The sequence below is a fragment of the Mobula hypostoma genome, chromosome 5 (assembly GCF_963921235.1).
Source record: "Mobula hypostoma chromosome 5, sMobHyp1.1, whole genome shotgun sequence".
In the NCBI taxonomy this organism is placed as follows: domain Eukaryota; kingdom Metazoa; phylum Chordata; class Chondrichthyes; order Myliobatiformes; family Myliobatidae; genus Mobula; species Mobula hypostoma.
The window spans coordinates 36,720,501-36,733,759 of NC_086101.1; the positions used below are offsets into that span (position 1 = coordinate 36,720,501).

Below are 13,259 nucleotides of genomic sequence, written 5' to 3' on the forward strand. Positions count from 1 at the left end.
AGCCTGAAAGCACTGTAGGGCTCACAGAATCTATTTTATAGCAAAATGGTCTGTTTACTCAGCAGTGCTCTAGAGCAATGATCCAAAGACTCTAGAACATGATATAAACAGTACAGAGTCTATTTAAACAGTATACAACATCAAACAGTTGATAGACACTAATTAAATTGTACACCATTGCAAACAGTTGATAGAATCTATTTAAACACGACACCACAGCAAACAGTCTACAGAATCTATTTAAACACGACACTACAGCAAACAGTCTACAGAATCTATTTAAACACGACACTACAGCAAACAGTCTACAGAATCTATTTAAACACGACACTACAGCAAACAGTCTACAGAATCTATTTAAATATGACACCACAGCAAACAGTCTACAGAATCTATTTAAGCACGACACCACAGCAAACAGTCTACAGAATCTATTTAAACACGACACTACAGCAAACAGTCTACAGAATCTATTTAAATATGACACCACAGCAAACAGTCTACAGGATCTATTTAAACACTACACCACAGCAAACAGTCTATAGAATCTATTTAAACACTACACCACAGCAAACAGTCTGCACAAAATCTATTTAAACATGACACCACAGCAAACAGTCCATAGAATGTATTTAAACACTACACCACAGCAAACAGTCTACAGAATCTATTTAAGCACGACACTACAGCAAACAGTCTACAGAATCAGTTTAAATATGACACCACAGCAAACAGTCTACAGAATCTTGTTAAATACGACACCACAGCAGTCTACAGAATCTATTTAAGCACGACACCACAGCAAACAGTCTACAGAATCTATTTAAGCACGACACCACAGCAAACAGTCTACAGAATCTATTTAAATATGACACCACAGCAAACAGTCTACAGAATCTAGTTAAATACGACACCACAGCAAACAGTCTACAGAATCTATTTAAGCACGACACCACAGCAAAGTCTACAGAATCTATTTAAATATGACACCACAGCAAACAGTCTACAGAATCTAGTTAAATACGACACCACAGCAAACAGTCTACAGAATCTATTTAAGCACGACACCACAGCAAACAGTCTACAGAATCTATTTAAGCATGACATCACAGCAAACAGTCTACAGAATCTAGTTAAATACGACACCACAGCAAACAGTCTACAGAATCTATTTAAGCACAACACCACAGCAAACAGTCTACAGAATCTATTTAAGCATGACATCACAGCAAACAGTCTACAGAATCTAGTTAAATACGACACCACAGCAAACAGTCTACAGAATCTATTTAAGCACAACACCACAGCAAACAGTCTACAGAATCTATTTAAGCATGACATCACAGCAAACAGTCTACAGAATCTAGTTAAACACGACACCACAGCAAACAGTCCATAGAATGTATTTAAACATGACATCACAGCAAACAGTCTACAGAATCTATTTAAACATGACATCACAGCAAACAGTCTATAGAATCTATTTAAACAGTATATCACAGCAAACAGTCTGCAGATTCTATTTCATCACTATGCATTACCTACAGAACATATTACAAACAGTACACAGGATCTATTTAAATAGCAAGCCGCTACAAACGGTCTACAGGATCTATTTTAACAGTACACCAGTTCAAACAGTTGACAGTGTCAGAGAAAAATAGAGTCTAGTAATACCTAACAACTTCTCTCAAATGGAACAGAATGGTTTCTCTATCAAATTTCTGTGAAAGGAGAATAATTATGCAATGCAAATCACTTGCATAAAATTAACTGGAGAAAATTACAGCACCCCTGGAAGGCAATTATGAAGAAATCATCTCAATCTCCTGTCGTAACAGTCTCCTCAAATGCACTGAAAAAAGTTAGATCCAAATTCAACCTTAATAAGATCAAGGAAATGCCCATTTTAACCCTTTAATTTTTTTAGCCAGAGGGTGGTGAATCTATGGAATTTGTTGCCACGGTCAGCAGTGGAGGCCAAGTGATTGGGTGTATTTAAGGCAGAGATTGATAAGTATCTGAGTAGCCAGGGCATCAAAGGTTATGGTGAGAAGGCAGGGGATTGGGACTAAATGGGAGAATGGATCAGCTCATGATAAAATGGCGGAGCAGACTCGATGGGCCGAATGGCCAACTTCTGCTCCTTTGTCTTATGGTCTTATGGTCTTATGAATGTTATATGCAGCAGCAGACTGATAACATTTTAGATTTCATTTTGACTTTGTGAAAATAACATTCACTTTGGATATAGGTCACACTTTTTCGTTATGATAAAACGTCTGTGTAAATGCAAATTAGTGAGTTTGCTACATCCAATATAGTTAAATTAATGCAATGACTTACATATTTTACAAGGTTTGACAAGCTGGATGCAGGGAGGATAATTCCTGAGGCCGAGGAGTCTAGGACCAGGGATCTCAGGATAAGGGTTAGGCTACGCCTTCACACAGAGGGTGGTGAATCTTTGGAATTCTCTGCTCTGAAGGTTGAGGAAGCTCAGATATGGTTTGTTCTAAACAGGGATGGGTGGATTTCTGTATAATAAAAAAGACTTATGGAGATATTGTGGGAAAAGGTGTTGAGGTAGATGAGCCATGACATCTAATGGAGGACAGAAATTTTGGAGGAGCCACTTGGCCTGATCCTGCTGCTTCACTCTAGGTTCTTGTGTTCTGTTCTGATATCTGTACAAGTAAAGGGCACACATTAGCAGTCACAGAAAAATTCCAGTGCAGATCATTGAAACAATTAGAATGAGGGTGAAAAAGCACTGGTATTCGAATAAGGTCAGACTGATGAAAAGATAGAGAGAATTAAATGAATTTTGAGTCAAATATGATCTTATCTGTAGCACGTTAGAATTGAGTCTGCGGATTCTGATTGGTACATTGAACTTCTGCTGCTCCAGCACAGAAACCAAATCATACAAAGAGATTGAACTGATTGCAATGTTAGAAGAGAGAAGCTTCAGACCTTGTTCACCCTCGTTGTCATCTGTGGCATCCAAACCCCTCACCGCTCAGCATTGGCATCATTTTGCTGCCAGCTATTCCAAGTCTTAAAGCAGTGCAGTAAAGAGTTCTGTACAGAGGTGAGAATTTATGTGGTTAATTATGGCTAAAGGTGTTACTTCTGTTATACACTTCTTGTTGGTTTCCTCAGACATCACACATCTGAGGTACTGAATGCAAATCTGGTCAACAAAGCTTTGTAATAGCTTTAGAAGGACCAGAGGTGTGAAAAATAAGGAGGAGGGTAACGTCAAGAGTGGAAATTACTGGGGATTTATTTTTGGACTTGGAGCAGTTTGAGCTGAGATGTGACCTATAGGAGGTTTGATTGGGTAGACACGACATGCCTGAGTTCAAACGTAGATGTCTTTGACTTTAGATAACAATTGTTAATAATTTTTCCAGAAAATTCACTGCTTTCCATTGAGAGTAAGGAGACTGTGGATCTCATTTTCAGGGGAGGTGAAGAGCAGAGAGGGGCTTAAGGGGGATGCTGGATAAACACACAAAGGAGAGAGGGTCAGATGGAGATGGGATGGGGACAGATAGAGATGGGATGGGGAAAGATGCAGGGTGAGGCGGGGGGAAGGGGGGAAGGACTGAGCAAGGAGCTGGGGCCTTTCTTTTATTTTATACTGTTTATTGTGAATGTAATTTTGCCTGACCCCTTCTGGATTATGCATGGCAAGTGGGCAGAGACATTTACAAGCCCGATGGGTGTTCAGCCGTCAGAAGGCGCACGTGGTTTAGATCATGCCGGTGAGCAGTGTGCGTGCTTGGGTAAAAGAGACTAACATGAGCTGAGAGAAGGGCTGGAAGGCAAGTCCCAAGTGGGTGGATGGGAAGATGCGGTGATGCATTGTCAGCAATTTAAAAGTGTGATATTTCTGTACGATGTGCAGTAATGTTCTGACTGATGAATTGTCAGGATGCACTCTGAACTGATACACTTTGGCAAAATCCTCACAGTCTTTCCTCTCCTACTCTCCATGATTCTCCCCGGACCCAAAGCTACTTTCTCCCCCTATTTGACCCTCACTGCTTTTCGCTTGCCAAGACACCAGAAATCCTGTACCCTACCACCCCTCTAAACATATCTAAACCCACCTCTTTGGTCACTCCTAGTTTGGAGTTCATTTATGATTTCTGGGTAGAGGAGTTGAGGCATCATGTTACAGCTGGTCAGAGCACACTTGAGGTACTGTGGCCATGCCATAGAAAGGATGTGATTAAGCTAGGGAGGGTACTGAAAAGATTCATGTTGCCTGGACTAGGGGGCTAATGTTATAAGGAGAGACTGGACAGACTGGAACTATTTTACCTGGAGCAAAGGAGGCTGGGGAGGATACATTACAGAGGTTTATTAAACCATGAAGAGCATTGATAGAGTAGATAGTTTAAAGGGTAGCGAGTTTAAAACTAGAACATAGGTTTAAGGTGCAGGGAAAGATTTAAAAGGGTGCTGAGAGGCAAGCTTTTAACACAGAGGGTGGTGGGCATATGGCAGAGGTGGGTACTAATACAGTATTTAAAATATATTTGGGATAGATGCATAGATAGGAGAGGATTAAAGGGATATGGGCTAAACACATAAAAATGGGAACTTTCTGGTGCTGTATTATCCAGAGTTCAAACACCATCCATCTACATGAATCGTACACAGTTCAGTTAATCATCTGCTCTGCACTGGTGAGACATAATCCCTTTGCTTGATAGTCTCTATTCCCTCTATGTATATCTACTGAGACACACTTCCCTATTCTGTACTATTGTATACAGGCTAATTAGGGTTAGTTGATCTGGGAATAACACGCTGAAATTGTACAATATTTTTATGCATTGTGTAGAAAATATTAATAGTTATAAAAAAAGATTCATGTCGCAATTTTCATGATTACAGCTGATGAAATATTTTAAAGCTCTTTACAGCTGATGGGATATTTTAGAAGTGCAATCACTATTGGGATGTTGGAACCACGGTATCCAGTTTGTGCACAGGAAGCTCCCACGAACAGCAGAGATAATGATCAGAATCCATGATGTTGCTACTTGGATAAATATTGAGCCAGGCTCCAGAAAGGATTCCAGAACTTTATCACATGATTATTTACAATTACCTGAGCCTAAATTTTCTCAATTTGGCATCTCATCCAAGGACAACCCTCTTAAGGTGCAGCTTTGCCTCAGGAATATCAGCCTAGATTATGTGCTCACATTGTTGACTCTACAACTTTCTGTCTGAGTGATGAAAAAGCAAGTGAGATAGCCATGACTCTTCATGATACCTGTATCATACAATGATATGAGTATTGTAGAGTCCAGCTGTAGCAGCACACTCAGACTGACAATCATTATTTGTGATAAAAACTGGTTTAGGAGTCAGAGAACAGTGACATAGAATGATTTGTTGTCTTTTACAAGTTCAAGTACATTTATTATCAAAGAATGTATAAATTATACAATCTTGAGGTTTGCTTGCTCACAGGTAGCCACAGAGCAAGGAACCCAAAAGAACCCAATTAAAGAAAAAAAAGAATAAAAATAAGTCACCAACACCCGATGTGCAAGAGGAAGAGAAAAAAACAAATCATGCAAACAATTGAAGCAAACAGCAACATTCCGAACCAGATTGAGTCCTCAGATCCAAAATGAGCTGCTTGATATTAAAAGAATAAAATGCATTTTCCCATGGATCAGTCATCTGGCAACTTCAGAAAGCCCGAGTTTGATGCAGATGTCTGTCAACCAGTCAACTAACTAGATAAGAGATCCCAAGCATGAACTCAAGCATCTCAATCACACAAGGAAAATGAAGTCAAAGAGCATGGAGTCATTCAGCATGGAAAGAGGCTCTTCAGGCCAACTTGTCCATGGTGACCACTGAGCTAGTCCTATCTGCCCTTATTTGGACCACAGCCCTCCAAACCCTCCTATCCATGTACTTGATGGATATCCATATGTCCTGGAGCCTCCCATCTTTCAATGGAATTCTCAGCAATACGTCTCAGCTGACTTCCACTGATTTCAGAAACGTTACATTCCTGTCTATATCTTTTTTTCCAGAGAGGTTGTTATCGACTGTTACCTGACTGGATTAGTGCCATCTTTTCAATTCTGTTAACTCTGCATCAAGTCATAAATTTGTAAGATGCTTTAAATATTCTCCTTTAAATCAAAAGAAAATTTAAGTAGCATAAAATTTCTCCGCACTGCACTAAATATTCACTTGACAGATTCTTGACATTGCATTCAGTTCAACATGGACTCCAGGTTGTGTGATCACTCTATGTCCTCATACAAACCCCTCCTTTACCTGAGCACAGACTCTGCACCACCAGTAATTGCTTCCTGTTCAGCAATTTGTAGAAGGCTTTCTAATGATCCAAAAACTGTTGCTGACAGGTACTACTTTAACTACTTTCTAAAACTGAAGGAGATAGCATAAATGTTAAAATTCTAAATTGTACCTTATCTAGTTTTCAGAACGAGAACATACTCACACCACCTTCAGAACTGACTAAATCCTTGCTAGCATTACACTTCATTTAAGTGGCACCTGTGTGACCATTTCTCCCTGTGGAAGCCTTATGAATTAACTTAAGTCAGTTCTCTTTGGTAATTGCTCTTACTGCTATTAGAAAGAATTTTCCATATTTAATCTATTCAATTTTATGAACCTCATTATTAAACATCCCCTTATCAAGAACATAAGAAAATAGGAAGAGGAGGAGGCCACTCAGCCCCTCAAGCCTGCCCCTACCATTCAATATGATCGTGGATGATCAACACTGACCTCAATTTCTCCTCTATTTCAGGTTCCCATAACCCTCAGCTCCTTTAAAATATTTATCTCTCTCCACCATAAGTATATCTAATAATCTGATCTCCACCACCTTCAGGAGCAGAAGGAGGATATTTCTGTACAACTCAGGTTTTCATTATTTTGCAATTATTTCTCCTGCCGATGACCTTCCCATGAGTGGAAGCAGTTCTACAGCTTTCAAAATTTAAAGTAAATTAATTATCAATGTACGTATGTGTCACCAACGGTGAAGAAGAGAAAGCTGAGACGGTATGGCCACGTAACAAGATCCAGTGGCCTTGCAAAGACCGTTCTACAAGGAATTGTGGAGGGGAAAAGAAGGAGAGGTAGAGAGAGGAAAAGATGGAGGGACAACATTAAAGAATGGACAGGGAAAACACTTGCGGTGACCCAGGCTCTGGCACACAACTGTGACAGATGGAACAGACTGGTGCAAAGCTTGTCATGACAGCACCCCGACGACTCCACCAGGAGTTAAAGGCGCAAGGAAGGAAGGATATGTGTCACCGTATACAATCCTGAGATTCATTTTCTTGTGGGCATACGTAGTAAATCCAAGAAACACAATAGAATCAATGAGCCACACCCAACAGGACGGACAAACAACCAATGTGCAAAAGACAACAAACTGCAAAGACAAGAGAGAAAAAAAGCAATAAATGTCAGTTTTAATAAATCTTATCCTGTCAAGTGTCATTACAATCTTATAATTTTCAGCACGGTCACCCCCCCCCCCTTAACTTCAAGGAATACGACTCAAATCATTCTGCCTGTCTTGACAGGACAACTCTCTCATCCCAGGAATTAGTCTGGTGAATCTCCTTTGGCTTCTCACATGTTACTCTGTTTTTATCTGGGTAAGGTACTCAAAATTGTGCACTTGTACAGCCTCACAAACTGTGCAACTATATAAAAAAACCCTCCGATTTATTCAACACCTTTGTAATAAAGGCCAACATGCATTTGCCTTCCTAACTACTTTTTGGACATGTCTTCTAACGTTTTGTGATTTCTGCACAAGATCTCTTCAAACTTCACTCATTTGCAGTCTCTTTCCACCTAATCTGTCTTTTGGTTCCATTTACCCAAATGTAGGACCTCATATTTTCCCCTATTTAATTTTTCTTGGCAGATTTTCACCCATTCACCCTACCTCCCAGTACAAAATCACCAGTCCTCTTTACAATATCTCTTCTCACCTATTTTCAGACCCTTGGCAAAATGGCAAATTTGGAAACCTTCCACTTTATTCCCTCTCCCAGGTCATTAAAGTAAGTAATAAACAGTTGAAAGTCATGAATCAGTGCTGGAGAAATGCATTTGTTATATCCGTCCTGAAAAAGACCCATTCATTTTGCAGAGGGCTTTTTTTTCAGACTGTTAGCCTGCGACCGGTGGTGTGCTGCAGGGAACTGGTGGTGGCCCCCTCTCTAGTTTGTCATTTACATTAATGATTTGGATGAGAATGTAGATGGCATGGTTAGGAAGTTGGTGGATGACACCAAAATCAAGAATAGAATGGACAGTGAAGATGGTTGTCTAAGCTTACAACAGGTTTGAGATCAATTGGGCAAGTGGACTGAGGGATGGCAAATGGGATTTAACATGAACAAGTGCAAAGTGTTACATTTTTGGAAGTTAAAACAAGGCAGGACTTACATAGTAAATGGAAGAGGAATAGTGTTGTGGAACAGAAAGAGCTAAGGGTATAAGAACATGGTTCATTGAAAGTGTTGACACAGTTGGAAAGGGTGGCAAAGGAGGTGCTTGGCACACTTGACTTCGTTGATCAGGGTATTGAGTACAAGGGTTGGGATGTTATGTTACAAGACATTGGTGAGACCACACTTGGAGTACTGTGTGCAGTTTTGTTCACCCAGCTATAGGAAGGATGTCACTAGACTGGAAAGGGTGCAGAAAAGAATTCCTGGACTGGAATAGTTCCTAGTTATAAGGAGAGGCTGGAAAGACTGGGTCTTTTTTTCCCTGAAGCATAAAAGACTGGCGGGTGGTCTGATAGGGTTTATAAAATTATGAGGGGCATAGAAAGGGTGAATTGTCACTGACCTTTTCCAAGAAAGGGGAGTTTAGTACATCAGCAAGGTTAAGTTTGAAGGGGCAAGTATTTCAGAGGGTGGTGGGTATATGGAATGAGCTGCCCGAGGAAGTGGTAAGAGCGGATACAACTGCTATGTTTAAAGGGTATTTAGACAGGTACCTGGATAGGAAAAGCTTAGAGGGACGTAAGCAGGCATATGGGACTAGCCCAGGTGGGCATCTGGTTAGTTTTGATGAGTTGGGCTGAGGGGCTGTTTCCATGCTGAAAAACTCTACCCCAACTCCCTGTTTTCTATGTGACAACTAGCTTTTAATCCATGTCAAAGTACCTTTGGACATAGTTTGTACACAGGTTCTTATGTGGCACTTTGTCAAATGCCTTTTGGAAATCTAAAAGCACTGCAGGTTTCTCTCCATCTCACATCTTCATAGAGTGAACCTTCTCTAAAGTTAGAATAATTGCTGTTTCCCTCCTGTGCAGAGAACAGCCTTCCCTGCTGTAGCTCCTAAGGACACTGCACTAAATTTCCTTTCAACTCTCATCAATCTCTTGAGCTTGTCTTCTGCCTCTTGAAAGCCCAGGTCATAAAAAAATAAGCTTCTCAAGTTATGGGTTCTTAGTGAGGAGAGATCATGATGACATTCATTTTGTTTCTTTCACAGAAGAACCACGGCAGTTTAGGGCCAAATGGATTCTGCTCCTTTCAGCAATAACTTCACCAATGCGACCTGTGATGTGTACATACACTTCAAGGCAGCGAAAATAATCTTCACTTTGTTTTACGTCATTGTTTTCATGGTTGGCTTATCAGGAAACATATTAGCCCTGTATATAACTATCCAGAAACATCCAAAGATCAACTCGACCACGCTTTATTTAATCCACCTTGCAGTCTCCGATGCCCTGTTTACACTCGCTCTACCATCTCGGATTGTCTACATAGTCCGAGGGTTTGACTGGCCTCTGGGCGAGGGGCCATGCCGGATTTTTGCAGTTCTCTTCTACATCAATACATACGCCAGCATCAATTTCATGACGTGGTTGAGCATTGACCGCTACATTGCCATGGTGCACCCTCTTCGGTTTGCCAGGTTCCGCAAGGTCCAAAATGTCAAGTATATCTGTGCCACCGTCTGGGTGTTCGTCTTCCTCCAGACTTCTCCCCTGCTCTTCATCTCGATGACAAAAGAGAACAAAGGCTTGATAACCTGCATGGAGTACCCAAACTTTGAACGCAATCCCAACCTGCCCAAGATACTGCTCGGTGCCTGTCTCCTGGGCTACTGCCTGCCAGTGGCGATCATTATCTTCTGCTACTTTCGAGTCAACGTGAAACTCTGCAGGATTGCGAGGGAGAACCCTTTGACTGAGAAGCTAGGTAGGAACAAGAAAGCTATCACCGTGATTCTGATAGTTCTGTTGGCACTCCTGGTCTGCTTTACACCGTATCACATCACCATCATCCAGTACATGATCAGAAAGCTGCTGTCACCACAGAATTGCTGGCAACAGCAGGCCTTCAAAACAAGCCTGCAGGTCTCTGTTTGCTTCATGAACCTCAACTGCTGCATCGATCCACTCATCTACTTCTTTGCATTCAAGGGCTACAAGAAGAAGGTTCTGGAAATAATAAGACGCCACATTACGCTGCCTGCATTCTCATCCTCCAAGACCATCTCGGAGAACAACAGCACTCATGCCACCGTGAGTCAGATCCAAGGCTCGGGATCGGGATCTGCAAACTGACATTTGCCCAGAGTTAACCCCCAGAATATCACCCCTGGGTCAAGGGTGGCAAAGCCGACACTGTAGCTCACTCCTCTCCGGGTGCATGGACAGGCATCTCAGGACACCTTGCTTCACGCGATGAAAGATGAGACTGAATGTATTATTCTTCCCCTCAAATCTTGGGTGCATGTCATCCCACAGACTCCTAACCCCCTCCCTCCCATGCACTCTGCTGAAAGGTTCAGTGGGAAGGAGATGTCCTGAGTCAGGAGGTTGAATCTCTACTCCTGTAGTCCAAACACAAACTTAGGTTTAGGGGCAGTGCCAAGGGAAGGCCACAAGGGAGAATCACACTGCTGGTGTCAGGAGGCCAGAACTGAGGAGAACAATACTGAAAGAGTACTTCAGTGCAGAAGGGGGAGTACTGAGGGTATGTCAGGCTGATGGAGGGACCATACCGAGGGAATAACACTCTACGGGAGGGGTGCTACGAGAGAGAATCACAATGTAGGATGGGCAGTCCTGAGGGCATGTCACACTGTGGGAAGTTTAGTTCTGAGGGAGTTCTACACTGTGGGAGGGGTGGTACTGAGTGAGCCTCACTCTGTGGGAGGGGCAATACTGAGGGAACACCACACCACGAGAGGGGCGGTACTGTGGGAATGGTGGGATTGAATGAGTGTTACACTATGGAGGGAGAGTACTGAGGGAGTGTTACACTGTGGGGTGTGAGTAGTACTGAGGGAGTGTTGCACTGTGGATGGGGTAATACTGAGGAAGTGTCAATTGTGGTTTCTAGGATTTCTGACAGCTCCTCACACTGGTTCTGTTCTGAGACCTCACGCAGCCATTCCTCCTGGTTACCATAAATTTGTCAGTGTTGGATTTAAGATCACCAGATGATCGGAGGTGTTTTCTGAATCTCTGACTGCAGAAGTGTTACTGAAGTTATCCCAGGCAGCCCAGCTCCCAGATACATACAGTTAGTGAATCCTCTCTCCAGACTTCAGTGTGGGCCCTTAGAGTAAACCCTTCCCACCATGGTATCAGCCTTCACCTCCCATTGGTAAAACATGATGGACTGACTTGTGTATTTAATTGTCAATGTCTGTTCTCCCTGTGTGCAGTATTTTGTTGCTATTGCTGTGTTACTGATTAATAGAACATCTGTTGCTCATTTTTATCTTAAATATGTGTATTGAAGGCTGTGTCTCATGTAAGAAGTAGTGGAAATTTTAGTAGATTGATATGGGACAAATGTAACATTCAAATTATAAACATTTCAGTTCAGAAGATGTGAACAGAAGTGGCTTGTGATTGTAAATGCAGTGTCAGCATGTTGTATGCGGCTTTATCTATGACATAATCACTGCTGATGTTTGTTTCTGGGTACACTAACCGCCACACCTTGAGTGCAGTTCTGCAAAAATATCCTTCTTCTCATTGTACAAGAGTTGGAGGATTACACTGTGTATCTGTTAGCAAATTGGAAGATGCCATTAAGTGATGCAGGAGGGACACTGGAAATTTTGTCAGCCTTTTTCCCAGCTCCCGCTCTCCTCTTCATGCTGTTGAGGGATGCGAGCTTCACTGTCAAGGCCAGCGCTAGTTGCCCGTCCACAATTGCAGTTAAGAGGCTGGGCTTGAGCTGAATTCTAGAACCACTGCAGTCCGCCCTGCATAGATGCTCCGCAGTGCCTTGGGGAAGGAGTTTTCTGGGTTCGTAAGAAACCATAAGATATAGCAGCAAAAGTAGGCCATTTGATATAAGCTTTGACACCATTACTAATCAAGATCTTAGTCATAGTCATAGTCATACTTCATTGATCCCAAGGGAAATTGGTTTTCATTATAGTTGCACCAACCAAGAATAGAGTATAAATATAGCAATATAAAGCTATAAATAATTAAATAGTAATATGTAAATTATGCCAGGAAATAAGTCTAGGACCAGCCTATTGGCTCAGGGTGTCTGACCCTCCAAGGGAGGAGTTGTAAAGTTTGATGGCCACAGGCAGGAATGACTTCCTATGACGCTCTGTGTTTCATCTCGGTGGAATGAGTCTCTGGCTGAAAGTACTCCTGTGCCCAACCAGTACATTATGTAGTGGATGGGAGACATTGTCCAAGATGGCATGCAACTTGGACAGCATCCTCTTTTCAGACACCACTGTCAGAGAGTCCAGTTCCATCCCCACAACATCACTGGCCTTACGAATGAGTTTGTTGATTCTGTTGGTGTCTGCTACCCTCAGCCTGCTGCCCCAGCACACAACAGCAAACATGATAGCACTGGCCACCACAGACTCATAGAACATCCTCAGCATCGTCTGGCAGATGTTAAAGGACCTCAGTCTCCTCAGGAAATAGAGACGGCTCTGACCCTTCTTGTAGACAGCCTCAGTGTTCTTTGACCAGTCCAGTTTATTGTCAATTCGTATCCCCAGGTATTTGTAATCCTCCACCATGTCCACACTGACCCCCTGGATGGAAACGGGGGTCACCGGTACCTTAGCTCTCCTCAGGTCTACCACCAGCTCCTTAGTCTTTTTCACATTAAGCTGCAGATAATTCTGCTCACACCATGTGACGAAGTTTCCTACCGTAGCCCTGTACTCAGCCTCATCTCCCTTGC

The 13,259-nt window shown here is 42.2% G+C and overlaps 1 protein-coding gene across 1 annotated transcript; it reads left to right on the forward strand.

Moving 5' to 3' along the window:
- Positions 1 to 2,963: 2,963 nt before the first annotated feature.
- Positions 2,964 to 11,871, forward strand: LOC134346187 (G-protein coupled receptor 183-like). The gene is made up of 2 exons (XM_063047505.1): positions 2,964 to 3,094; positions 9,559 to 11,871. Exon 2 carries the CDS (start codon positions 9,584 to 9,586, stop codon positions 10,640 to 10,642), a length of 1,059 nt encoding a protein of 352 aa, XP_062903575.1. The 5' UTR covers positions 2,964 to 3,094; positions 9,559 to 9,583; the 3' UTR covers positions 10,643 to 11,871.
- Positions 11,872 to 13,259: the final 1,388 nt, after the last annotated feature.

Coding starts and splice junctions, on each gene's coding strand:
- LOC134346187 (XM_063047505.1), top strand. CDS start 9,584: ATGGATTCTGCTCCTTTCAGCAATAACTTCACCAATGCGACCTGTGAT.